Source organism: Cnephaeus nilssonii (assembly GCF_951640355.1).
Source record: "Cnephaeus nilssonii genome assembly, chromosome: 15".
In the NCBI taxonomy this organism is placed as follows: domain Eukaryota; kingdom Metazoa; phylum Chordata; class Mammalia; order Chiroptera; family Vespertilionidae; genus Cnephaeus; species Cnephaeus nilssonii.
The window spans coordinates 11,735,319-11,762,433 of record NC_137086.1 but is presented as its reverse complement, the minus strand read 5'-3'; the positions used below and the strand labels follow the sequence as shown (position 1 = coordinate 11,762,433).

The 27,115-nt window shown below is 59.4% G+C and overlaps 3 protein-coding genes across 7 annotated transcripts; 1 reads left to right on the top strand and 2 right to left on the bottom strand.

Annotated features, from left to right (window-relative positions):
* Positions 1-593: 593 nt before the first annotated feature.
* Positions 594-12,430, bottom strand: KHK (ketohexokinase). 5 transcript variants are annotated; one of them, XM_079791521.1, is made up of 9 exons: positions 11,840-12,430; positions 8,293-8,409; positions 5,962-6,096; positions 5,637-5,771; positions 3,866-3,938; positions 3,050-3,196; positions 1,348-1,436; positions 1,061-1,218; positions 607-974 (listed from the first exon to the last, which is right to left on the bottom strand). In XM_079791521.1, the coding sequence occupies exons 1-9, from the start codon at positions 11,929-11,931 to the stop codon at positions 889-891; spliced, it is 1,032 nt and encodes a 343-aa protein (XP_079647647.1). In that variant the 5' UTR covers positions 11,932-12,430; the 3' UTR covers positions 607-888. The 5 variants fall into 5 exon arrangements, with proteins under 5 accessions (XP_079647645.1, XP_079647646.1, XP_079647647.1 ...); XM_079791519.1 differs by lacking the exon at positions 5,962-6,096 and having other exon boundaries at positions 594-974; XM_079791518.1 differs by lacking the exon at positions 5,637-5,771 and having other exon boundaries at positions 617-974.
* A 268-nt stretch (positions 12,431-12,698) lies between these two features.
* Positions 12,699-20,405, bottom strand: EMILIN1 (elastin microfibril interfacer 1). The gene is made up of 8 exons (XM_079792146.1): positions 19,882-20,405; positions 18,784-18,909; positions 18,105-18,325; positions 15,076-16,986; positions 14,597-14,713; positions 14,163-14,180; positions 13,864-14,001; positions 12,699-13,420 (listed from the first exon to the last, which is right to left on the bottom strand). The coding sequence occupies exons 1-8, from the start codon at positions 20,049-20,051 to the stop codon at positions 13,077-13,079; spliced, it is 3,045 nt and encodes a 1,014-aa protein (XP_079648272.1). The 5' UTR covers positions 20,052-20,405; the 3' UTR covers positions 12,699-13,076.
* A 5,481-nt stretch (positions 20,406-25,886) lies between these two features.
* On the top strand, positions 25,887-27,067 carry OST4 (oligosaccharyltransferase complex subunit 4, non-catalytic). The gene is made up of 3 exons (XM_079791677.1): positions 25,887-25,991; positions 26,087-26,224; positions 26,831-27,067. Exon 2 carries the CDS (start codon positions 26,088-26,090, stop codon positions 26,199-26,201), a length of 114 nt encoding a protein of 37 aa, XP_079647803.1. The 5' UTR covers positions 25,887-25,991; position 26,087; the 3' UTR covers positions 26,202-26,224; positions 26,831-27,067.
* Positions 27,068-27,115: the final 48 nt, after the last annotated feature.

Here is a 27,115-nt window from a genome sequence, read left to right as displayed (position 1 = left end):
GCGTTTCACATTGTGTGATTTTATCCTCACAATAATTCTATGACCACACAGAATAAGCTCCACTTGACAGATAAGGAACTCGAGGAAGATTGAGTTCAATAATGTACCCAAGGTGACCCAGCCACCCAGGCCTGCCCGTGGCCTCACACACCCTGCCCCACCTCCCCTGTGCCCTCAGCCCTGGTCTCCCCCAGGCACAGCAACACCCAGTACCCAGGTCACATTTGTGGCAGAGGCACCGCCTTAACTGCAGGGTGGCTCCATGGGTGGGGCTTTCAGGCTGCAGGGCGGTCACTGGGAAGCTATTCTTGGAGGCAAAGTCCCCACCAAACCACAGAGCAAGTTGGCTCAGTTGAGCCACTCCCGGGGCCACGGAACCGGAGTCTCGTGGCAGCACAGGGCCCAGAGGAGCTTTGCTCGTGGTTTGTGGCTATTTGGGAGGTTCCCTGAGCCAGCTGCAGGCCGCTGAGTGTCCTCCGCAGCCAGGAAGGCTCCCGGTGACTACCGGTCCCGGAACCCGGCCTCCAGCACGGGCACCGCTGGCAGCAAGCCTGGAAACTTCTGCTGCTCTGGTCTAGCAGCCCCTCCTTCGGGCTTGGGTGGGGAGGCGAATTGGGAGAATGGGGGAAGCCCCAGCCAGAGCAGCTTGGACGGCAGGGACAGACAGACGGCCAGACGGAAGCAGGTGCTGGGGAGCAGATTGATTTATTTGCTCCGTGGCTCTGTGGTGTGAGACGCAGGACCCAGGTGCAGGCAGAGCCCTCCCACGGCCAGCATCTGCCCAGGAGCAGGGCAGCCCTGAGGCCAGGCTGGACAGAGGGGAGAAGGCAGCAGCCAGGGATCCTGGCCCCTACGGGGGTGTGAGCCGATGCCGGCTGCCACCGGGCCTCACACGATGCCATCGAAGCCCTGCAGGCCACACTTCTTGCCGGCCACCTGGCAGCCAAACCTCAGCGCCTCCTGCATGCTCTTTCCTGGAGGGAGGGCCCAGCCGCCGGATCAGCCAGGCCGCCGGGGCAGGGCCCGGCCCCAGCCTGGTGCCTTCTGCCCAGGGACTCACCTTGAGACAGGCTGAAGATGACAGAGGCGTTGAAGGTGTCGCCGGCCCCCAGAGTGTCCACCACGCGGGGCGGCGGGAAAGCGTCGGAGTGGAGCAGCTGCCCGTCCGGGCCCAGGGCGTCGGCGCCCTTCTCGGCCCAGGCACACACCAGCGTCGCCCTGCCGGACCCTCCACTTAGCTGGGCGTGAGCCACCCCTGGCCCCAGTCTCATTCCCTCTCCCCAGGGCAGACCCGAGGCCAGGCTCACCCACGCCCCACACCCACCCTTCCCGGGCCCCCCAGCTCACCCTTTCCTCACACGGCTATACAAGCCCCTCAGGGCCTCCACCGCTGACTGGAACCCCAAGTGTTTGGCCACATCTTTGCTGACAAACACCTGTGGACCGTGGGAGACGATCACCCTAACTCTAGTCCGAGCTCAGTCACTCCCACCAGCAGCCTAGCACTGCCCCCATAGTCGGACCCCGCTCCTCCCACGTGGCCACCCCAACCCCCAAAATAGCATTTCGCTGCCCCACAGGGACACGTTTTCAGGCTTGCTCAAGATATGCCAGGATACGGCCTGTGTAATGAGGACACATGCCCTGGTCTATTTGTTCTAAGATCCATGAATTTCCTCCCAATTGGAAACCCAAAGCGAGCCTGGAGCGCCCTCTTGGGGTGAAATCTACCACTGCCAAGTGAAACCGCCAACTCGGGGCAGCTTTGTTTGGGGTTTGTTTTTCTCAGTCAACTATGCCCTCCAGGTCTGGTTTCTTTATCTTCAAAACAAAGGAGTAGGGCCTCAAAAGTTGCCTCATACGAACCACACATTAGAATCGCCGCCCTAGCCGGTGTGGCTCAGTGGATAGAGCGTCGGCCTGTGGACTGAAGGGTTCCGGGGTTCAATTCCAGTCAGGGGCACATGCCTAAATTGCGGGCTCGGTCCCCAGTAGGGGGCATGCAGGAGGCAGCTGATCAATGATTCTCTCTCATCACTGATGTTTCTATCTCTCTCTCCCTCTCCCTCTCTCAAATCAATAAAAATATATTTTTTTAAAATTGCCAGAGACAGTTTTGGTAAAAAATACTTCAGCCCAAGCTCCACCCTTACCCAGCAAATAACCAACAGGGGTGGGGGCTCAGGCATCCACATCCTTTAACCCGCAGCCAAGGTTGAGGACAAACCAGCCCCCACAAGGATGCTAAGATGGTCAACCCGATCCCATTTACATCCCGCCCTGCTCAAACCCACGTGTGCAAGTCCCCTTCCCATCCTCCCTCACCCGCTAGTGCAGTGGTTCTCAACCTTTCTAATGCCGTGACCCTTTAAGACAGTTGCTCATGTTGTGGTGACCCCCAACCATAAAATTACTTTCGTTGCTGCTTCATAACTGTAATTTTGCTACTGTTATGAATTGTAATGTAAATATCTGTGTTTTCCGATGGTCTTAGGCTCTACAGCAGCGGTTCTCAACCTGTGTGTCGCGACCCCCAGGTTGAGAACCGCTAGCAGGGTCGAAAGTAATGTTATGGCTGGGGGTCACCACAACATGAGGAACTGTATTAAAGGGTCGCGGCATTAGAGAGGTGGAGAACCACTGCTCTAGTGGCTCCTACAGCCTGTCACCCACCCCAGAGCTGGCGGACACCTGGGAAAACAGTCCGATCCCCTCATTGGACAGAGGAAAAGACTGAGGAGGCCCGGGGAGGAGACGCTTCCACACAGGCTTGCCCTCAGGCTGTCTGCCTTCGCCCTGTCCACGCCCATGTGGCTCCCCTCCTACCTACGCACCTCCTGGGGTACAGGAACTTTCCTTGGCTACAGCCGAGGCCTGCACCAGAGCCCAAAGCTGGGGGTGGGCCTCTGCTCTGTCCCCCTCCTGCCAACACCAGCGGGCCATGAGGAGCTAGCTGGTCCAGGCACGGCGGACCGGACAAGGGCCTTCTCAGGCTCCTTTCAAGAACCAAGTTAGCTGGATGCGGCAAGAAGCGGCCTGGGACGCTTACCACGTCTCCATAGCCGAACAGCTGGAACAGCTCCTCCCGGGGCTTCTCCACCTCCACGGACACCCGGACCCTCTGCCCCGGAGGCTGCCTGGCATTGTGCTGCTCGATCCGCTGCAGCATCTTCACCTGCTCCGACGCGTTCCGGCCCTGGAGCGGAGCAGGGCAGCTCAGGACCTGCTGGGGAGTGCCCGGCCACGCTGGCTTAGGCATCCCTTCCTGCTGAAACTCTGGGCGAGGGCGTAGAGTGGCCTGGGAACCCCATTCCCAGTCTAAAAACCCCAGAGCTATCGCGGACCTTAGAGACCTGACCGACCAGTCCCTCCATTTCATAGATGAAGAGACTAAAGCATAAAAGAGACTTCCCTAAGGACCTGCAATAAGTTACTGACAGGACTAGGATGAGAACTCGGGGCTTCTTGGGGTTCCCTCCCACCCAGACTCCAAAACCTCTCTTGCAATGAAGATTCTAGTTCCCTTCATTTGGGAGGGAGGTAAAGGGTCAGGCTCCGGCCGGTGTGGAGGAGGCAGGGCGGCCTGCAGCACAGAGAGCACGGGACTTTGCCTGGAGCCAGCATCCTGCTTCTGATGCCTACAACCTACTGTGTGGTCTTGAGTAAGTCACCCAATCTTTGTGGGCCTTAGTTTTCTACCTAGAAACATAAAGTAGGATGGAAAGGGGATTGGGGGGGGGGGGTGGTGGTGTCAGGTTTATTCATCTCTAAGGCACTTCATGGTTCAAAGAAACCAAGAAGGAGGCAAAACATGAGGAGGGGCGGCAGGTTGAGCCCTTCAAAACACAGGTAGGGCAGAGCTTGCCTCAATGTGGATCCACTTGAACCGAGTCAGATCAACCTTCTCAAAGTCCACAGCAGAGACATCTGGCAGATTCCTACGTCACAAGATGGAAAGGACAGAGAAGACGTGGCATGGTGAGAGGCTGGCCAGGGCCAGGATCTCCAACAGGCTGCTGGAGTCCTTATGCCTGGCACTGACTGATGCATGGCAGGAGGCTGGATCTACAGCACAGGCTTCCGAGGCTCAGCTCCGGGACTGACCCTGTCCCAAGCTCAACTCACAACCACTCCTCGCCCCACTTGGCTCCATCCAGACGACTGCAGGCAGTCTGCTAGGGTGCCCCTTCCTGGGTTGGGGGCTGTGATATTATGTAAGGGCAAACTCAACCGAAGTATATGTCAAGGAGCCAATTCTGTGTGCCTTGGAGACCACATCTCCCAGAATGCCCTAAGAGCACCAAGGACTACAATTCCCAGAATCCCCCCTTGCCAGCCACACACACATCGCTCCCAGCATGCAGTGCCCTGGGAAACTACAAAGGCCATGGCTCCTCTGTTTGGAGCTCACTTCTGGCACCACAGCAGTGACCGCACCACGGCCTGGAGTTTGGCAGCTCCGAGTCACAACCATGTGGTTAAGCTTAGTGCTTGAGGATGAGTTCATATTTGACTAATTTAGGAGTGGACACCCCACAGGGTCTGCCTTGTCCTCTCTGTATTCCGGAGCTGAATGAAGCCTTCATCCACTTCGCTAGCTGTGGCACCCGCACCTCTCGGAAGCTGCTTCCCCATCGGTAAATGGGGCCAAACCCCCCCAGCCTCACAGGCCTGCTGCAGTTGGTTGCAGGTAATATGAAGTGTGGCTATGCCTGGACTGAGGCCAGGAGGCAACAAACATTTCTCCTCAGAGCTCTCTGCCTCCCTTCCTGGGAATACCCATGTTGTGTCCTTGATGAGAGTTGCTACAGATTGGTGCTTAATGGGCAGATGACTAGGATTGCCCCATGTGAATGTTGCCCACCCACTCATTCACTGGGACGCACAGAGCCCAGGGACCCCCGGCCATAAAGCTTGTCCTAGGATGGCTGTCCCTCTCTAGATGCAGTGGTCATGCTGGGCAGTAGGGAGGGCCTGAACCCCAGGGCAGCTGAGTTTAGGCCATCTCATCCCTAACATAGCCCCTGGCACATACTGTGTGCCCAGTAAACTAAACCTCTGAGATTCTTCACAGTTTTTAGCAAATCCAATGACCCTGATCTGCTGGCCCAATGCTCCCCTCATCAATGGCTGCGGATGGTGTGTGCTGTGTGGTCTGGCTTCATTATGCTGGCCTCATCTTTTCTGAACACCCAAACCCCAGCTCCTTGGTGCCCGGCTGCAGGCCGGCAACTCTGCGGCTGACCCTGGAAATCCCCCCAGGTCCCCTCGGGGCTTAAGATGGTTTGAATCACATCTCCCATCCCTCTACCCCCAGAAAAATTTCCCGACTCCCAAACCCGGGCTGCTGATTGGCTAATTATGGAGGAATCACATCACCAATTACGTTTTGTGCATTCTGCCTGCCCATCCTTGGTGCTGACCAAGGCCAGGTTGCCAAGCAGAGCAAAGCCCACCCCTTCCCACCTCACTTCTCCCCTCATTGAAAACAATTCAGAAATCACTGAGCGGCTTGGCATAGGGACAATTTCTGGTGCAAAGAGAGGGGCCACAGAGGGTGGGCAATTGGGATGCCCGTGGCAGCAAGGGAGGGAGCTGATTGGTGGGTGTGGCAGGGCGCGGCCCAGGGGCCTTACGTGTCATAGAGCACAATGGTGCGGGAGCCATTGGAGTTGTTGACGATGCAGCAAGAGCATGGGGTCTCTCCCCGGCTCTGCCAGGCCACCTGAGACACGTCCACACCCCGCTGCCTGAAGTCAGCCACCAGGAAACTTGGGATGGAGCCCGGGCCAAGGGAAGGGCAAGGAGACACCAATTAGAGCCTAGAAGGGGCCTGGACCTTCCCCGGGGGTGGGGAGGTGCTGGAGCACGTGCGTGCTGGGTGCCCCTGCAAGAGAAGGCCCTGTTCTGCGAGTTCAGCGATGGCGGCGGCAGCTGGCGAGGCGCAGACGGTGTACAAACCTGTGGGCATGTAGGATCGTGCGGCTGCCACTGGTCTCGTTAACGATGACTGTGGAGATGGGCACGGAGCCCGTGGTCTGAAAGACCGTGTAGTGGAGGTCCACGGAATAGCGGCGGAGGTCGTCCAGGACAAAACTGCCGGCGGAGGAACCCGGGGGAGGTGCAGTTGACAAGGTTTGGGGGCCGGGAGGACCCAGGGTGCAAGCAGAGGGGGCCAGGAGGGAACTAGAAATCGCCGGCTGTCTGTCGGGCTGTGCAAGGAGGCGGGAGAGGCAGGAATGCATGGGCTGGAGCTCGGTGAGAAACACACTAAGGGACATTCTTTTAGGTCCTGATCGAGCTGGAAAGGATCTGCTCGCACTCCTCAAGTTCCCGGGTAGACGTGGGGCCCACAGCACTGCCCTGTCTGCAGCAAGCAGGGGAGGGCACCGTGGCTGCTTCATGCAAAGCCCAGGCAGCATTAATCATTACCACGGTGAGACTTTGCCCCCCCCCCCCGCTCCCCCCGCCCTCTGCACAGGTCCTCGTGGCTCTCTTCTCTCTGAAGTCCCTTCCAGGCCCACAGGGAGGCCTCGCCTTCTACACCGGCCTCCACTACGCCCCCGAGGAAGCTGGGGCTTGGGGAGCCGCTCACTGCCCTCTCCCCTTGCAGCGAAGCCAGTCCTCCCGGGCAGTGAGCAGCTCCCAGTGCCGGATGGCCCCCCCTCTGGGCCTGGTTCAGGACTCTGACCCAGAATCCCCTCCAATCAGAGTGAGTCGGGGGCAGCCCCTCAGGGAGACGGCACCTCCCCGGCCCGCTCTGAAAAGGCAGTGCTGTGCCCAGGAGCTGGCACTTATGCCAGTCGCCCAGCCATCATCCTGGCTTTTCTCACTGAGGCTGGACCCCATTTCTGGCAACACCGAGCTGGCCAGTACAGGTGTGTGTGAAGGTGAAAAGACAATAATGCTGGGAGAGATAGAAGGCAGCGGGGAGAGAGGAAGAGCAAATCTGAGATGGACGGGCTCCCTAAGAGAAGCCACAGGGGCTGGGCAGGGCTGGTGAGGACAGGACACTGTGGACATCGCTCACTCACAGGGCCGCCAGGAGCTGGAGCCGGCTCAAGGGCATGTGATTCACACAGCAGGTCAGCACATTGATCCTTGTCTCAGACCCCAAGGGCCCTTTAAGTAGTAGCTTTTCCACAGCATAAGAAATATGGTCTGGTTTGCCAAATCACTTTTTGTACCCAGTGCCTGGCACGTGGCAGGTGCTCGTTCCATGTTTGTGGAACACATGGAGAGAATTGGGAATGGCCCGCCATCAGCGCGATTGCTACATACAGGTGGGTCCACGACTCTAAGCAAGAGCCGGTCTTGCCTCTAACTGGGGGGGGGGGGGGGGGGGGGGGCCGGGGGGGGGGGTGGAGGCAGCTGCTGAAGAGGGTTAATAAGTGACCCGCTGTTGGCTCCGGGTCCCTCCGTCCCACCTCACAGGGCAGGCTCTCGCCCCAATTCGCTCCGTGCCAGTTCACCAAGGAAAGGAACCTGGCTGTGGCTCAGGGGGCTGGGCGCGTGCAGCAGGTCCCCCTAACCCCGGGTTCAAAGGGCTCGGCTTCACAGGCCAGCAGCCCGGAGCCTGCCCCGTGCCCGCAGCGGGCAAAGTGTGGGCCTCACCTCCTGATAAACGCGTGCTGCGTCGGCAGTGCCAGGGGTCAAAGGACTCTCGGTCCCTGCAGCAGCCAACACGGAGTGCGCGTGGGCCGCTCACGGACGGCAGCCTCACAGCCGAGGAGCCGGGAGGCGGGGGTCTGGGCCCGGCTTTACCCCGTGGCTTCAGGGTATCCCGGGTCAGGGAGCTCTTGCTGCTTCAGAGAACAACGGGGACGTGAGCACTGGTCCTGCCCCCTCAACTGGGAGAGAACCTGTGAGCCTGGACCCTTGGACCGTGGATGATGGACAAGCCTGAGGGAGGATGGGCACAGCAGGTCCCTAACTGCCTTCTGCCTCAAGCACAGCCAGGGTGAGGGATTTAGGCAGGGCAAAGGCACACCACCGCAGTCTGTGGGGGGCAAGGAAGGGGAAGGCGGGGAAGCGGAAGCAGACTCCAGCGACTGGCCCAGGAACCAGGCTGTGGGAAGGAAACCTCTCACAGGAGCAGCGTTAACACCTGAGCAGCAGCGAAGACACACCAAGGAGGCTCCGGGAAGCTGGTACTCCACTCCGGCCCTCCCACCCGCTCCCACCCGTGGCTGGTGGCCACAAACCACGGCTTATAGCCCACCCGTCCAGGGTTAGGACTGCGATTCCCCTTCCCTCTGTGGGCAGGCCGCCCCTGCTCCCTCCTCAACTCACTCAGCAACGTGGCCCGGGGCCAGGGAGCCCATGAAGGCACAGGGGGCGCCGAGCAGGGAGAGCACGGTGCAGGAGTTGGATGCGTTGCCTCCACGCTGCCATCGCTGGGACAAGCACCTGTAAAACACAAGGAGGGTCCCCGCAGCTTCAGCAGGCTCATCCTGGGGTGACCAGGGCTGACCACAGTGCCCTGGGCAGGGCCCGCGGAATGTCATAGCTAGGAGAACTCCCTCAGAGAGCACCCAGGCCAGCCCCCGGCCGGGTAGCTCAGAGTATCACCTCGATGCACCAAGGCTGCGGGTTCGATCCCTGGTCAGGGCAATTAATTTCTACCTTCCACCTATTCTTAGGACATCAGGAAACCACGCACTCAGGTCCATTACAATTTGAGGGTTCCACTCTCGCTGGGTTAGCTCCTCCCCAGTTATAATGCCCCCCCCAGTACAGCTGCTATACCTTACCCCTCCTCTTAAGAGCTGGATAACTGAAGTGCCACTTCCCAAAGGTTTTACATTTACTGCCTGCTCCTGTGTTAGTAGAGCCGCTTCAATAATAACTCGGGTTAAACTAAGACAGGAAGCAAACCTGGACACTGTGATCATCTAAGAGGAGGAGAGCTAACTGCTAGGATGTCAAAAGTTAAAAGATAATTGGGCGAAGACCAGTTATTCCTCTGTTATTTTTGTTTTGTTTTCCCTTTTCCAGCGTTATTGAAATGTAGCTGCATTTAACAAGTTGTAAGTTTAAGAAGCACAATGTGATTTGATATACACACACATTGTGAAATGATAACCACATTCATCACCTCACGCAGTTACCTTTTTGTCCTTTATTTTTTTCTCCATCTTTACTGAAAGTCTAACAAGAGGAAACTAACTCGCCCTAGCCGGTTTGGCTTAGTGGACAGAGCATCAGCCTGTGGACTGAAGGGTCCTATGTTCAATTCTGGTAAAGGTCACATGCCTGGGTTGCAGGCTCGATCCCCAGTGTGGGGTGTGTGGGAGGCAGCCGATCAATGGTTCTCTCTCATCATTGATGTTTCTGTTTCTCTCTCCCTCTCCCTTCCTCTCTGAAATCAATTATATATATTGATACTTATATATATAAGTATTTATATATAGTAAAAAAAGGAAACTAACTCAAAACACACCTGTATAACTTCACTGTCATCACCAAGAACAAAAAGGATAGCATGCATAATAGTCAAAAAGCTTTAATGATTTCTCAGTTGTGCTCCAATAATACTGTGAAGTAAGCGGTGCAGGCTGCGACTCCTATTCTCCCAGTTCCAAATAATAATAATAACTGTGAGCCAAGAACCAAAGAATCACTGGCGAAGGGAAACGAATGCAGCAGAATTTTCAGACAAAGGTGTATCTGTACACAAAACTTCACCCTGAACTTCCCTCCAGCCTTGGGAAAAGGATCGCATTAGGAAGGGGACTCATTTGTAAAGGGTCACCCCTTTCTCCAGCTGTGACCTTCAGAGAAACCTGCAAGCCGAGAAGAGAGGAGCCGAGGGGAATCCGCTTTGCTCCAAATCACACCCAGTTACTCCTGACTCCCACACCACGGCGATGCGCTCCGTGTTTTTTAATGAAGAGCAGTGAGGCCCCACCTTGGAGGAGTTTTCGGAGGAAGACGATGCAGTTTTGCTCTGTGGACACCCTTCAAGGTCACACCGATGCCCACCCTCACGTTCAGAAAGGATCTGCTGACCAGGAGGACGCCCTCTGGAAGGCTCTTCTCGGCCTGGCCTCGGCGAGGCAGGGCATTCCTCAGGGGAAGGACTGGGTCCCACTCAGGCTTGCTCACCTGGGAGGCACCACGGAGTGGAAGAGCCGGGCCGGGTGGGATGGGGGCACCGGAGAGCGGCCCTGAGCACAGCCAAAGTGCTCTGCGGGGCAGCAGAGCCAAGGGCGTGAGGGGGAGGGAGGCACACCCTCACGAGCAAGGGGCTTGGAGAGCCCGGGAAAGGTGTTCAGAGAGGCCCTCACTCACTGTATTCCTGCCTTCGGAACCAGCCCCAGTCCGGGGGCCACCTCGCTAGGCAGGCACACCCTTGAGCCTCTCCCCCACGGCCCCTGCACCCCTGGCAAGAGGCTCTAAGCCCTGGCAAACGGAGCAGCCAAAGCTAAGGGCCAGCTCCAGTGGGACAGGGAGCACAAGGAAGGACTGTGCTGGGGCCGGGGGGGGGGGGGGGGGGGAGAGGACTGTGCTGAACAAGGGCTGGAGCACTAGACTCGGAGTCAGGAGGCTTGGGAGTGGCCACCGCGCTGCCACTCATTAAGCACACGGCCTCACAAAAACCATCTAATTCCTCCACATCCACAAAGAAAGGATCTGGCTGATCTCTCCACACTTCCCCTGGGCTGCTGTGGTCCAACAGTGCTGGACGGGCCCAAGGCCTGAGGAATGCCCTGCCTCTCGGCTCCATGAGCCCCATGGCTCTCAGACGGGCGTGTCTTGCTGGGCTCAACCTTGGCCTTTTATCCAGTTGGTGGCTGAGACAACTGAGAGCCAAGGAGCAATTCTTCCCCGAGTCCCAAGCACTGGGCCGCCCCAAGAGAAAGCCCTGTATCCCGCCCTCGGAATGCTTTCCTGGGATTGCGGTGTAACGGTGTCGTTCTTATCAAGAGTAAATACAAGAACCAACAGATGACTCTTGGACTTCCACCAGACCTGCGAGAAGGGTGTTTCCCACGGACTTTTGTAAAAAGGACTCCTGGTAAAGTCCTTGGGGAATGTAACACCGGGGAAGAGTCTGTCCTGGCACATGAACCCACGCCATCCATAACCCACAGCACCTCCAACGGGCCCGCCAGGGCCAGCAAGCCCTGAGCTATAGTGAAGCTCAAATACTTTGTGTTCCTGACCAGCCTCACTAACCATACATATTGTAAGCTCCCTCAATTTCTTTAAAGAAATAGATGATAGAGGGGTGAAGGCGGGGGAGGGGGGGCGGGCTGGAGGGAGTCAATGGGGGGAGGGGACATATGTAATACTTTCAACAATAGTTTTTGTTTTTTTTAAGAAATAGATGAGATATATATGTGGTAAATAAATTAGAAGTAAATGCTGGTTGGGGGGCAGTGGGGGGTAATGGCACATGTAATACCTTAATCAATAAAGAAAAAAAATTTTTTAAAAAGAAGTAAATGCTAGTGAGAGGCAAGGGCATAGATATTGTTGTTAAAATAATAATAATAATAATAATAATAATAAATACTGGCCCTGCACCGGACCAGCTGCGTGCCCTTGGACAAATCACTTCCTCTCTGAGTCTCTACCTGCTTGCGGGTAAAATGGGGATAATCACGCCTGTCAGTCCGGGGTTGAAATGGGAGTTGGTGAGCACACTGCTCTCTGGAGCCCGCGTCTTGTTACTAAGGGACTCAGTCCTTTCCCCAGGCCCCGGACCGAGGGCGCGGGGCACCGGCTCCTGAGGCTGCACTCGCACAGCCCCACCCCTGTGGTCTTGGCCTCCGGGCACCCACGCGGGGCTGCAGCGGCCCCTGGGCTCTCTGAGGGGCCCGAGCGCCCCTACCTGCTGTCCGCGTCCTCCTCCGGGTACTTGTCCACCACATTGATGATGTCCAGCACCACTAGCCCCACGCACAGGATCTGCTTCTCTCCCATGAGGCCGCTCACGCAGCTTTCCGCCCGCCGGGGTGCAGGGGTGCGTCCCGGGCTCGGGGTTTTAAGCCGGAGGATTGGGTCCCCGCTCCCCGAGGCTGCCCGGGCTCCGCCTCCGCGTCCCGGGCTCCGCCTCCAGGGAGCCTCCCGCAGCCGCGGGCGGGCAGCGTCGGGCAAAGAGCGCCGCGGGGCCCTTGCTCCCCACGCCCACCGACCCGAGCGGTCCTGGGAGCGCAGGCTCCGAGGTCCGGGTCCCCGGCCTCGCTTTAGCGGGCTGCGTGGCCCCGCGGATGGCAACACCCCCACTTCTCGGCCTCCGTTCCTTCATTGGTCAGACGGACTCGGAGCTGTTGCAAACCTCCCTAAAGCACGGCCGGGCAAGCCCGTGAACAGGTGCCCTGGCCCCGCCCTCTCCTGCACCAGCCGCGGCCGCTCCGCCCGCTAGATCCGCGGGTGGGAGCCGGCCTCGCGGCGGCGGCCCGTCCCGCTAAGCCGAAGCGGCGCTGCACCCCGGCGCCCCGCCTCCGCCCGGGGGCCGCCAGGTGCGCCGCGCTGGTCACGTGACGAGAAGTGGCGCTCAGCGCCCCCTGGCGGACGCCGGCGAGACGGGCGGGACCGGGAAGAGGGTCCTGCTGGGGCTCGGAGCCGCAGACGCAGACCACCGCCCACGCGTCCATCGCCAGTGCGGGCGGAGCTGCCCCGCGCAGAGCGCTGAGTGCTCCCATGTACCCCCGAACAGACTGAAGCAGACGGTGTGTTTTGTTTTGTTCTGTTTTTTTATAAAAACCAAATGTCTTTATTCCTGAATAGTTTAGTATGGCGGTGGCTGGCGGAGCGCCTCGGGAGGGCCCTGGAACCCGGGGGATCGGCCTAGAAGCCGCTGGGGGAGCTTCCAGGGTCCAGGGCCCGCTCCTCCGCAGTCCGGGGCCTGCGGGGGACAGCGATCGGGCTCAAAGTCTGGACGAGGGGACTCCGGAGACCCCACCTGATGCGCTCCGTTTGCAGGGAGGAGGCTGCTCGGGGCACCTCTGCCGCGTCGTCGGGTCTGGAGACTGCGATGCACCTGGGGCTGGAGTGCCCGCCCCCCCTCCCCCCCATGGCTCTTTGGCGGCACAGACTCTTCAGGCCGGTCGGGCCGGGCCCCCTGCCTACGCCTGTTCCAGCTCCAGGTCCAGGTCCCCGTAGAGCAGGGCTCCGCTGAACATGGTGAGCGGCTCCTCCGAGTGCGCCAGCTGCCCCATGACCAGGTCGATGCAGACCGTGTCCCCCGCCTGCAGCGGCAGGATGAGGCTGAAGACGCCCAGGGCGCCCGGGCTGGGCTGGCTCTCGGCCACCGGCTTGTTCTCCAGGCCCTCAGGCTCGTAGCCGCCGGAGTCTATGCGCGCCACGCCCAGGTTGGAGCGGGACAGGACCGCCTCCACCTTTTCGTGCCGGTGCCCGGTCAGCACGGCGCTCAGCAAGTAGCGTCCAGCCAGCGGCGCCGTGAACACGCCTGGGGACAGGATGGCAGTCAGGAGGAGCAGGTGGCAGGGGCCCGCGAGGCTTCCGGACCCAGAGCTCCAGGACTCGGGAGGGGCCTGCTGCGTCTTTTCACCGCTCCCCCCACAAGACTGTAAGCGCCACGAGGGCAGATCTGGTGTTGTGTTCATCACCGCACCCCCAGCACTCAAAACAGTGCCTGGGCATGAGCTGCACCCCCCCCCCCAAAAAAAAAGCTGTTGAACTAATGACTCCTCCCCTCCCCACGCCACCCCAGCAGTCAGCCCAAGCTGTGGTGAAAATGGACAGATGAAGGGAAGACGAGGACTCTCCCCAACAGGAGCAGGGAGAGATCCACCTTGTCTGAAGAGGGGGAATGAGGGAATCACTGCATAACCTCTCTACTGCCCCCCCTCCCCTCCTCCCTGGGCCCAGCCAGCCCCCTACCCGGCTTACCGGTTTCTGGATCATAGAAGTCCCCATCATTGAGCAGGACTCTGTCGAAGGGCACTGTGCCTGGCTCAGACCTGGGCAAGCTCAGGGCAGCTGAAAAGGCCACCCGGGGCACGGGGGCTGCTGGTGCCCCCTCCTCTCCTGCGTGGGGGGAGGGTGGGTGTCAGAGTAGATGCTCAGTGCAGAGCTGCCCGGCCACTTCCTTCCCCTCTGGAGTCTCTACCCCCGGGCTCCCTGGGGTCTTCCATCCTCCAACCCCTAGTTCAGTTCCCCTCCCTCCAGCCTCAACGGAGAGAACTTACCTTGTTCACCTTGGGGACCTGTGAGAGGAGGAAAAAGAGAGAGAGAGTGTCTCTAAGTCTTCAGCAAACATCTGCTGAGTCTGTCCGGCTGTGCTAGGTGCTGTACAGACTTCCAAGCAGGAATGGGGGTACCAAGGAAAGGAGGAATAGGTCCATGCTGTCAACTGCTGGGCCTATGCCTTTAGCCTTTCACACCCAACTCAACCCTTGTAGGCTCAACCTTGGTCTTCAGTTCAGCAGTGAGCCACCATATCCAATCAGCCAACACAGTGCCTATCCCAGGTCCTGGTCACCTTCCTAATCACTGTCAGCCATCTGGGACCCCATCCCTCATCCCTTTCCCCACTTCCCTGTCCAGTTCAAAGGGGCATGTCAAGCCTGGGGCTGCCCAGAGGGGTGGTAACCCTGCTGCTCAAGGATCTCAGCCCACATACCTGGTGGCCCAATGGGCCCCTTCTGTCCATCTTTGCCTGGAGGGCCTGGGGGCCCGGCAGGGCCTGGGGGTCCCTGTACTCCCGGAGGCCCTGGGGGCCCAGCTTCACCTGCAGGCCCTACAGTGACAAAGGTTTGTTGTAGGCGAGCCATAAAAGGGATTTCCAAAAGACAAAGAGGGTGATGGTTCCACGGGCAGGGTGATGGGACCCCTCGCTGCCCAGGCTGGATGCCTGGCTGGCAGAGCAGCACCCCACCCCCACCCACAGCCCCGCCTGAGCTGCCAGGGGAAGGCGGGGAGCTGGGGCCTGGGATCCTCTCGTGGATAAATCAACCCTTGGGACAGGGTTGGGTCTGCAATTCATGCTGCTGAGCAGAGCAAAGAACAAGTAGACGGGGTTAAGGCTGGGCTGTTGTGAGGGAGGGAGAAAGAGCTCGAAAGGGGCCCCCCCACACCCCAGGCCTCCTCTTGCCCCCTCACCGGTGAGGTCCCTCAGGCCGAGCTGGTGGAGCCGGTCCTCCAGGAGCAGCAGTGAGCTGTTCAGGGCACCGAGCCGCCTGCCCAGGCCCGCCTGCCCCCCCAGCAGCTTCTCCAGCAGGGCTGCCTGGGTCTGGCTGGTGCCGTTGGCTTCCCGTAGCCCAGCCCAGAGCCCAGCCACATGCCTGGAAAGGCCCTCACGTAGGCCCTGCAGTCCCCCGGCCACCGTGTCCAACCGCTCACAGACTCCCTCCAGACGGCCCAACCGCCCCTCCAGGCTGGGGCACCGGCCGGCCTGCGCCTGTCCCTCCTCCAGGCCTCGGAAGCGCTCCTCGCTCTCCATAACATGCTCTGTGGCCTCCTGCTGCAGCCTGTTGATCTCGGAGATGATGCGGTCCTTGGTGGCTCCCAGGTCGGCCAGATCAGCGCCCTGGCCCTCCACCGTGGCCTGGAGCTCATGCAGGGAGTCGTTGAAGGAGCTGACGGTGAGGATGACTTCGGAAAGCTCTCCTTGCAGGGCCTGGAGCGCTGAGCCTGAGCTGCCCCCGAACACGCTGAAGCCATCCAGGGGCCCCCGGCTCGGCCCCCCAACACCCGGGCCGGCCCCCGGGCCCCGCGGAGGCAGCAGGGGGCAGGAGCAGCGCTCCACACCATCCCGAAGGCGGCCCAGCTCCTCCTGGACCCCACCGCAGGCCCCGCAGCCCTCATCGCCACGGGCCTGCAGCAGACCCTCTAGCTGGCCCAGCCGCGCAGCGGTGAGATTCAGCCGGAGTGTGAGCTCTGCAGCTGTCTCATCCTGAGCATCGACACGACCCTGGAGCCGGCCCACGACCCCTTGCAGCCCTTCCAGCGTGGCCTGCCGTGTCTCCCCGGCTGCTCCCACCTTGTGCAGGCCGGAGATGACCAGCCGCAGCTGCCCCTCGCCGTCCAGCACCCTGCGCTCCAAGGCACTGAGGGTCTCACCGACCTGGGAGTCCTTCTCCCCCAGGGCCCCGGAGCAGAGCTGCCCGCAGGCCTGCACGGCCCCTGCCACCTGCTCTTCCAGCAGGTCCAGCCGCCCACCCGCCTCCTTGCTCACGTTGGCCAGCAGCCCCTCCAGCTTCTCTAACCGGCCCCGGGCAGCAGGCAGCCAGTGGCTCAGTCCCCCAGGACGCCCAGGCCGGCCCTCCTCCTGCTCCTGCGAGGGACCCAGGGTAGAGTTGAACCGGTCTTCCAGGCGGGAGAGGCGGGAGGCTAAGCTGGTGTAGCCTGGGGGATGGCCCCCCTGCCCCGCTGCACCTCCCAGCTCCGCGCCTCTCCGCCCACTCAGCACGGTCACGGAGCCGGCCACGACCTCTAGCCTCCGCTCCAGCTCTGCCAGTCGCCGGCCCAGCTCCGGCGGGCAGCACTCCTGCGGGGGCCTGCGGCCCACGGCCTGCCGCTGCCGCTCCTCCAGGAGCTTCTCCAGCCTTCGCAGCCGCTCCCTGTCCTCCTGCTGCTGCCGGCGGAAGCCGTCGAGCCCGGCCAGGCACACGGAGCAGGACTCCTGCAGCCGCTGCTCCAGCTCCCGCAGCAGGTCCTCGCTGGGGCCGGGAGCGGCTGGGGCCAGGTCCAGGGCTCTGCCGCTGCCGCCACCACCGCCGCCACCACCGTGATGGTTGTCGAGACGGCCCAGCTCCTGGTCGTGGGTGGAGACACGCTTGTCCAGTTGCTGCAGCTGCTGCTGGATCTCGTGGAGGGTTTCGTGCACACCAGGGCGGGCAGCTGCGTCTGCTGGCTGCTGCCTCCCATTAAAGGCCGTCTCCACAGCCTTCTGGACATCCTCCACCAGGCGCCCACTCAGTCCCTGCAGGACACCTCGAAGGCCCTGCAGCTCCTTTGTCAGGCTCTGTACCTGCTCCTCCAGCTGCTGCACCTTCTCTGACTCCCCGGGACCTGGCAGAGAGGAGAAGACATAAGGCAGAGGGCCTGGACTCAGTGCCTACCTCCTAGGTCCAACTCCAACAAGAGGTCAGAGGTCCTAACCGGTTTGACTATGGCTTAGCGGGGTGATTTGAGCAAGAAAAGACAGAAACTCTCATTCACTGAATGCTCAAGGCCAGATCTTTCCCCCTTACAACACTCCATTGGGCAGCTACCATTAGCTCTTCCCATTTTGTAGAGTGGGAAACAGAGGACCAGAGAGCCTAAGTATTTGGGCCATGGATTATAAGTTAAATAAGTGGCAGAGCCAAGTTTCAAACCCAGGTCTCATCCGTCTGACCACCCAGCCCATGTCCTTTCACTGTCCGGAGGGCCTCTTAACTTTACGGAAACGGTTTCCTTATCTGTGAAACGTATGACACTGCCACTCCCAGGGAAGTGAAGTGGGAATGTGGGGAGGCTCTGTGGACTGCAGGACAGCGGCCACTCCTGGGCAGCACCTCTCCACACCACCACAGGAGACAAATGAGGCTCTGTGGCAAGCCTCTGGGGGCTCTGGCTGGATGAGGGGAGAGTCAGCCAGAAGTTCCTGTTTCCATAATTACAACATGGCTTGCTCCCTGGCAAGCAAACACAGCACATCCGCAGGGCCCAGCACACTGGGGAGGGAAAGCAACAGGGACCGCTGCATTCTGGGACCTGCAGTCTCCAGAGGCCAGGGCGGGGCCTGGGACCTGTAGTTGGTTGCAGTGCATGCTGGGACTTGTAGTCTCAACAGTCTATCCCCTTGGACCAAGCTTCTGAAGGAATTCCCCCTTCTTCCCGCAGCTGTTCCCAACTAGGAAGTATCCTGGCCACATGTGGGCATGTGTAAGCACATTCACTTTCTCTGCCTCCTTTTTCTCTGGTCCCTCTCAATCTCTCCATCTCTGTCTGGTGTACACACACACACACACACACACACGCATACACATGCAAATGCACGCACACACATGGACAGGGAATCTCAGAGATCCCATTAACTCTTTTCTGTCCCCTTTTTCTGACTTGGGACATGGGGGTTTCCCTCAGCAGCCTGGTCCCACATCTTCTGCCCAGCACCATTTCTCCACCAGGGCTCCCCTACTCACCTTCCCCCCCTAGTCCACTCAGGTGGCTTCCTGCACTGGAGCCAGAGAGGTTGGGGCGGCCAGGCCGTGGCCGGGGGCGTGGTGTGGTCGGGGCAGGACCCAGCACTGGGGCAGGATTCTCAGCACAGTCATCGCCCCCGTATCCCTGACAGCACCTCCACTCCATATCCGTCACTGTTTTGTAGGCCACGCGGTAGCGAGGACGGAGGAAGCTGCGGTACCTGGGAGAGGTGGAGGGAGGGCTCTTTACTCCTCCCTGCACCGTCAGTGACCGTGGCCCCTGTCCTCAGAGATGGGCAGCTGCTGGGGGGCAAGGCCTGTGCCTCAGGCTGGGTCCCCCTCACCGTTCAGCATGTGGTCTTGCTCAGCTGACAGCTGTCAGCTAGCCGGTTGGCCAAGGGCCAAATCGCTGTTCTTCCTCCGCCGTCCTGTGCTGGAGCCTTGAACGCCTCTCCTTGAGCATGACCAGCCCGGAGGAGGCAGTTAGGGGCCGGCAGAGGGCTCTAGTTAAGTGTGCCCACCAGCCAACGGCTGCCGCAGCATCTCCTCAGAATGGCTCTGACTGAAGCCCCTGGTCCTGCCCCTTGCTACCTGCTTGGTACACATTCCCGGAGTTGGCCGCCCCAGTGCTGTCCTGGCCCGGCCCCCACCAAGCACCCACTCCCCAGCGCTGGCTCACATGATGCTGCGGGGACACTGGGGCTGGCCCCAGCCACAGGGCTGGTAGTCGGGCTTGACGAAGGTCTCTACTCCATCCTCCAGCACACAGCTCACTGTCCGAGTCACCACGAAGGCACACCAGTTCCTGCAGGCACAACCCCACGTGGGCCCAAGAGCCAGGGACACGCACCCTGAAGGGGGGCCCAGGGCCACCAGAGGGCCTGAGGGAGGGTCCAAGGATGAAGGGCCCTGGGGGACCAGTGGGAGCGGGGCTCTGGCAGGGCCAGCTCCCCCACGCCTTCCTGTCCGCCCCGGAGCCGATAAAGACTTTTCAAGACAGGAGAGGAGGCGCAGAATGGAAAACCACAGCTAGGAGAAGTCGAGCCTCACGGCTGGGGCGGGGGGTCCTGGGGAGCCTCTGGATTCTCCCATTCATTCATGTCCCTTTTCTGTCTCAGTCTCCAGCGTGGCGTGGCCTGTGCGAGCGGGCTGGCTGGGGCCCTCTGGTGATTCCCAGGATGCTGGCTTCCACCCACCCCTCAGGGGAGAGGCCCCGGCAGGCAGGGGTCCAGCTCAGGGTTAAGCAGAGAATAAGCCATTGATGAGCCCTGTCCCTCAGGGGGTTTGCTGGCCTCGGATCTGTGTCGGCTGGAGAGGCCGAAAGGAGCAGAGCAAAAGCGTGTCAGGATCATGGGTCCCTGGAGGCGCTGAGGCAGCCCTAGGAAGGTCCTCTGGCTGCCCGGGGACCCCAGGCTGGCACCCCAGGCTGGCACCCCAGGCTGGCACGCAGGGCAGGAAGGCCCGGCCAGGCCCCTCAGGTCGTCTCCCTGGACACCTAACTCCAGGTCCCATGGGGAGGCCGAGGGAGCTGATCCCCCTGAGGTTAGACAAGAGGACCTATCTATTGGGGGCGGGGGGGGGGGGGGCATGGAAACGCCCAGCAGGAAGGTGGGCTCGTGAGGAGCCATCTGATGGATGGGCCTCCTCTCCCTCTCTTCCCTGCATTGGGGAGACAGCCCAGGAGAGTAGCCAAAGTGGGGGCCTCGATACCCGCTTCTGACCCACCCTCCCACCTACCATCAGCCTTGGGCTGGGACCCTCTTCACCAGACACTTACCTGTGGCGGCTGGCAGGCCGAGGGGCGCTCTGGGCCTGGGGCCCCCCAGGGCTGAGGGCCCCACCGTTCCCTGTGTAGAGGCTGTACCCGCGAGGGGGGTAGCTAGCTGCCCCCACGGCTGTGGTCAGCAGGCAACAGAGGTAGCAGCTCCAGAGGGTCCTGGGGGCCATGGTGGGGCGCTTGGCCGTGGCCCTCAGAGGCACATCCCGCCTGGTCACTGGCGCCTCTGCCTGGAGCGGGGATGCCCGCGGCTCCGAGGTCGGGTCCTGTCCCCAGCTTCCTGCCAGCAGCCCCCAGCCACACGCCTCCTCCTTGGCCTCCTGGCCTGACCCCTCTCCCCCTCCTCCTCCCGCCTCAGGCTCCCGTCTGTCCCTCCCTCGGTTCCTTCCGCTCTCCTCTCCTCCACCTCTGAGGGGAGTTTGTTCTCGGTGCCCCCGGGCCTCCTGCGCCTGGTCCCTGCCCCTCTCAGATGCTGCTTCCTGGGCCTCCGCCCCCTCCCCCCCGCTGGCCCTCTTCTGGTCTCCTTATCCGTTTTCCCCAATGACTGGATCCTGGGGGTGACAGGACTTTACCCCTGTGGCCGTTCAGAGGCGCAAGAGTGGCTGTGTGGGGCGGGCCCTGGCCTCCTGCCTCCCTCTCTAGCTCACTCCCCTCCCTTCCCCCCTGTCTGGCTGGCGGTCCAGCCTCCCCTTTCCTCCCCCCACCTCTCCAACCATCGTGCGCCACATCTGCTTCTAGTTAACTCCGGGAAAGAGGGGGGAAAAGAGGAAAAACAGAAATGTGGAGTTGCCGCCGGGCTTGGAGCCAGCCTCTCAGACGGGCCACATGGAGTGGAGCCGGGGCCAGGGCTGGGGAGGAGGCCCAGGGCTGGCCGCTCAGCTGGGGAACAGGAGCTGAAGCCACAGCTCCCCTGGGCGAGGGCAGGCCTCTCCTGGGAGAAGAGACCTGACAGCAGGGGGGCGGTGGGGGGGGGAGTGGGGAGTACCAAAGGTGAGAGGAAGAGGGGAGGACTGCAAAGAGAGAAGAGCTTGGAGGCTCAGCAGAATATCACTCACCACCCAGTCCAGCTCCCTCCTTTTATGGATGTGAAAATTGAGGCTCAGAGAGGGAAAGTAACTTGTCCAAGGTAACACAGCAAGTCAAGAGCAGAGCTGAGATTAAAATCTAAATACCTAGTAGTGACTTGGCAGAAAAAAGGAGAATAGGAGAGAGGGCTACTGGGCCAGGGAAAAGGAAAAGGACTCCACCGAGGCAGGCGGGGAAATTCAGAGAAGCCGGAAGAGGAAGAAACGAGTCTGTAAATGGGGGAGCAAGCTTGTCCAGCATGGAGACCTTGAGCCAGAGGAGACTCTCATTCTAAAAAGGCCAAATGAATATGGGCCCCAGACTAGTCTTGGTGAGGGTCAGGACGTAAGTAGGGGAGGGGAGGGAGGTAGATAAATTGAGCCCTACTACATAGTAAAGGAAGTCACTCCCTAGCATGGAGGCAAGTCGGATAGCCTCTGTAGAAGGCTGGGGACTCATAGGACTCAGCGTCAGCCTGACCCGACAGGCAGCGCCTCCTGAGCTGTTCGGATCTGTCAGCGGGCCCCTCTCCACCACCTGGCCCTCAGTGCTGTGTTCTGGACCAGGTCCCTGTGTGGAGGGACACTGGGGAGGGCTGAGCGGAAGGACTAGGAGAGCGCTGTGTGCTGAACGCTGTGGAGGCGCCCAGGTGCAAAGGCATGTCTGTATGACTCAGGAAGGAGCAGCTGGGGCTATTGAGGAATGGGACGCAAGCTCCAAAACAGAAACTAACATAAAGCGGGACAGACAGAGTGCCCGGGAGGCCAGGCAAATGGAGGAGGCTGTTCCGGGTAAGAGGAGCGGAAAGACAGCGGCTGCTGGGGAGTCAGAAAAGAGACAGAGAGGTTTCAGGTTGGGAAATGTGGTCTTCCTCAGCTTCCCCATCTACAACCCGGGAGTAATAATAGTGCCTCCTTCCTAGGCCTGTGCGGGTTAACACGCATAGAGTTTAGAATACTGCCTGGCATGTGGCAAATGCCCCGCTAGCTTTTATTTGTGTCAAGAAGTAGCATAGAAAGTCAGAGAAGTTGAGTGTGGGAAAATCAGGGTGAGACTCAGATGACTGGCGAAGGGCCTGGATTGCACGATTTCTAGGAGGGGATCAGTACACACGCAGAGCGAAGACCTCAGCGAGAACAGTGGGCAGGGTGTGAGGGCACGAGGATGCTGGTTCCAGCGCCTCCTCTAAGTGTGTTATCACTTTGAGCAAGTCCCGGGACTCCGCTGGGGGTCTGTTGTCTAAGGTCCCTTCCAAACGCTGCACTGCAGAGTGGTGCAGACCTGAAGGAGAAGGCTGTGCCGGCGTGGCGACGGCCTGGGTACCAGGGGAGCCGAGGAAGGGAGACACCAGCGAAGATGCCAGGGTTCCACCAGGGCGGGTAGGCTGAGAAGAGGAGCAGGTTTGGAGGAAAGAAAGATGACCTTCATTCAAACACACAGGCCTTTCGCTTTATTAGGCTTCACAGATGTTGCTTTTTTTTTTTTTTTTACAAATAGAAAATGTTACACATTTTTACAAATGTACTTCCGTCACCAGCAAAAGCATTACGACTCGCTTTATTGCAATATTCACTTTATTGTGGTGGTCAGGAACCGAACCCGCAGTATCTCCGAGGTAGGCCTGTGCTGAGTTTAAGATGAGAGTAACACATCTCAATAGAAATAAACGTCCAGGAGAGGATTTAAGTTGTGGGTCTTGATTCTGGGAACCATTCGCAGGGCAATGATTGGAAGCCCCACGAGGATGCTACCACATCTCCAGTGTGACTGAAGGATCTGCCTGAGGTCCTCTGCACCGGAAGGGGATCCTGAGGGTGGGGAGCAATGCAACAACAAGACCGGATGGTGAAAGCAAGCACTGGAACCCACAGACACGGGAGTCTGTGGCTGCCCTTAGAGGAGTCGGGCGGAGACCCCGATTTCAAAGTTGCTGCCGGTGGAAGGTTGCAGCTTCGTCCCTGGTCTCAGCCTCAGTTCTAGGCCCTGGCTCTGGCAGGAAGCCAACCCACTTCCTCTCTGGGTTGTCCTGGCTACTGCTGTGGCCTTTATTTCTCTGTTCTTGTCCCCTCTTCTCTCCCTCGGGAGGCCATCTTGCCACCGCCCAGGTGTCACCCATCCCTTTGCCTGCCCCCTTAAGTTTAAAAACCGGTTATATTTTAAGTGTGTCAAGTCAGAAATGTTGGCTTTGAAATACAATTGCAGTGTTACGTATCATTTAGTCCTATAATTAGGGGCCGAGACCTAGGGGCTGACATGGATGTTGGTGAAACATCAAGTAAATCAGTGGCTCCGGGTTCACTGGGAGGCCCGAGGTGTTGGGCAAGAGGCGGTAGTGGAGCCTAAGAGGAGGGAGAACGCAGTGGTGGCTGCGGTGGTGGTATTGGCAAATAGCCACAAATTTCCAAAGCAATTGGAATTCTTGAGGTCAACTAGGCTGAGTGCCTGGGGCACTAGGGCAGTATCTATTTTATAACCTCTCCGAGATGGGGAATTTCCAAGGGTCTAGTGCCGATGGGCAGTCTTGGCTCTACGAGACAACTCATTCAGTCAACCATCACTAACTGAGCGCCGGGCTCGGGCCCAGGGCCAGGCCAGGGGACACCAGTAGTAGTAAGGAACATTTTATGTCTAAGCCTCTGTCAGAAGATAAATATTGAGAGGGGGGAGAGAGGGGGGGATAATATGAATTAGGCCTTGAGTCATGCAAACCCAGATGGGAATTCAAACTTGTGGGGACTCTTGAGCAAAAGTCTCCTCCTCCTCAAATGCATACATTTCCTTCCCCTTCCAACCCTCTTTCAGGTGCAGTACTTTAGGAACCAACCCCCCTGGACTCAGGGTTCAGTCGCCTTCTCCCAGGTCTTGTTGATATTTTTTCTCCTGAGTCTAATTCTAAACTCGTCTTTTCCTGGAAAATGTCACACTAATCACCAAGATGAAGCTGCACACGTGCCCCCTCCAGATCCTCTCCCTCCTCCAAGTCTTCACAGGATGAGGCTGTGTCTGTCCCGTTTCCCACATACTCTTCTACCCAAGCTGTTTTCAAGCTTCATTCGCTCTTAGCTGGGTCTAGTTTTGTCCTGGAGACCATTTTTGTTTCAGTTCCTCCAGGCACCAGGCCAAGTGACCCATCCAAGGCTGATAAAGTCTCAGTGACCTAGGCACAGGAAGTTGTGGGAGGTGAAGGACATTTCTGGATGGCTCTAACATAAATCCTTTTCCTCTTGTCCCTGACCCAGGACAACCTACTGATACCAAATAAACCAGTGGCTCTGGGCTCACTGGACTAGAGGAAAGAGAATCAGGTGACACTGTCTCTAACCGGTCGTAGAACCTTGGTCAAATCGATCGCCTTCTGGGCCTCAGTTTCCTTCTTTGTAAAACGATCTTGGAGGCACCCTTCCGCTCTGACCGCCCGGGAAACTGCACCTGGCTCCGCGGGTCTCAGGACAGTCTTGAAACCCTGAAGCACCTCATGTCACTGCAGTCTGGACAGTCTGCTTTCCAGGATCCAGTTCTGTTCCAATAGCAGTTCTAAGATCTGCTTGGACTTGAATCTGCTTCAGATTTCCAGGAGACATGAAGCCTAATGTGTGTAATCCTTTAAGACCTAGACCCTCGTTCTCCCAGAGCAGAGCTGGGAACAGACTGGCCCTTTGAGGATATACATTCTGGGGGTTCAAGGTTATGTGGAGGGTACATGGGCTCGGGATTCTAAATAGGAAACTTCTGGGCAATACTGGGTGAGGGCTGGGGTGAGCGGGGAGGCCAGAGGAGCTCGGCTACGAAAGGCAGAGACTGAGCTCAGGAGTTACTGGACCAGAGCAGGGAGGACAAGCTGGTGATGGTCCCAGGCAGGGAAAGCCACTCTGGGCGAGTGCACACTAGCTCACTGTGCACACAGGCGGCGAGTTGGTCCCCGCACCCAGCTGTTCCGGCCCCGTAGGAACTCCTGTAGTTTTCTTTGGCTCAGAAGCAGAAGCGTCCCCTGAGCCCGGGCCCCCCTCTACCGCAAAGCAACTGGCTTCCATTACCCCTGTCAGCTCCAGCCCAGCCCCCCGCCCCAGCCTGGCTCAGTGCCGTTCCCTTTTATGGTGAAGCCGAGGGAAGGGAAAGCAAGGGGTGAGGGTGGAGTAGTTTCTGGCTGGGCAGAGGGTTATAGAGCCTGAGAGGGCTTCTCCCCTCACCAGACCCCCGGACATCTACCCCCAGTCATCTTTCTTCTTTCTCCTCCGTGACCCTACTCTGCTCGGAACCCACGGCCCCTCTTGCTTATCCCAGCCATTCCTCCCCTCCCCCCTCCCTCACATCCGGGGGGTGATTTCCCACTTGGCCTAAGTCCCACGGTTTGGGTTTAGGTTTAGGGAGGGTCCGCCCTATTTCCGACGCCTACCTCGGGGGGGATGGGGGGTGGGAGGGGGCCAGGGTAAGGGAGGCACTGGTCAGATCGCAGGCAGGCTCGTTCTACGGGTAGGATATGGGGCGGAAAGGCTGGCTCCGAGGAGAGGAGCACCCAGTTGCCCCAGCCCTGTCTCCATTCGGCACCGCCTCTCATCCCTCACCCCACCACCCGGGCCAGGGAGGGGATCCCGAGGGCAGGGCCCAAAGGAAGCACCTGGCTGGGCCGGGCCGGGCCGGGAACGGGTGCGCAGCATCGTGGGGGGTCGGGACAGGAAGGGGTGTCAGAGTCTAAGGTCAGGCCAAGCCTCCCGCCCAGCCCCGCTGCCGCACCCTCGCCCTAGCACCCCGCGGCTCCGGGGAGGCGGCCACAGCGCTGTCAAACACGTCCCCCGCCGCGCCAGCTGCCACCAGCTGCGCCCAGCTGCGCCGCGCTGGCCTGACGCGCGCCACCCCGCGGCAGCCCCACCCCAGACCACGCCCCTTGCGAGCGCGCGGTGGGGAGCAGGCGAGACGGCGGGGCTAGAGAGACCGACCCGACCGGAAGTGCCTGTCCTGGAACTGAGCTGGCGCAACAAACTTCCGGCTCAGGTCTCCTACCTGGAGCTAGTGCGCAGACCGCGACGGAACCGAGCGCAGCTGGTCAGGTGAGGGGCGCGCAGGCGACCCGGGGGGCGAGGACGGGCCCTGGCCTGGGCAGGGAGAGTGCCGGCCGCAGGCTCAGCCCGTCTCTTCTCCGCAGGATGATTACCGACGTGCAGCTCGCCATCTTCGCCAACATGCTGGGCGTGTCGCTCTTTCTGCTAGTCGTTCTCTATCACTACGTGGCCGTCAACAATCCCAAGAAGCAGGAATGAAAGTGGCGCTTTCTCCGCCCCAGGTAACCGTCTGGGGCTGTAGCCCCCAGCCCCCAGCCCCCGGATGGGCGAGGCCGCGCCAGGGCCTGCAGGGTTCGAAACTTCAAATCAGAAAGTGTGGGGCCAAGCATGCTACAGTTCCGCACAGAGAAGAGTGCCTTTTCCCTCCCTCCCCCCTAAACTGTTCCCTGGGGTGGGTTTCCGAGTCCCCAGATGCCCAAGTTGGGGGTATGGGTACAAGGTGGCCCTGACACAGGTAGGGATTAGGGTACTGAGGATGCCATCCACGAATGAGGATTTGAGCTCTTCTTCACTTAAACAGTCCTCACTTTCCCAAGATTATTTAGACTTATTTAGGCAGATTTTTTTTGTGAGTGAGGGATTGTAAAGATATAGAATTCTATTTCCATGTTTGGGGCAAGAGACACTGATTAGGGGTTAGCGGCTATAGACCCAAGTCATAGAGAAGAAAGGGGGGGGGGGGCGGCGCTGAAGGGCTTGGAAACCAACCTTTCCTGTGGGTCACAATGTAAAGGGGAGAGAGGGTGGATGGGAGTTGATTCCCGGAGGACTTCTCCAGAGTAAAACTCTGCATTTTCCTTACCTCAGGTCTTTCCCCTCTTTTCTAGGGTTCCAGGACATAGTCTGAGACAAGATGGAGGGTGTGAGGGGCCTTCACACTTCACTTCATCCCTTCTACCCATCACAGCATATAAAGCAACTACACCTGGATTTTTCCAAACAACTTTTATTTCCTCAAAGTCTTCTTTAACCCTATGGAACAAGAAGCTGCCACTGAGTAGGGCCCAGTATAGGGGCTGCTTTCTTTTCTACTCCCTCCCCCCGATATAAAAATATAGATTTTTTTTGTGGTCCCAAAATCTTGTGCTGTGGAGGGAGGGAAGGGGTGACAC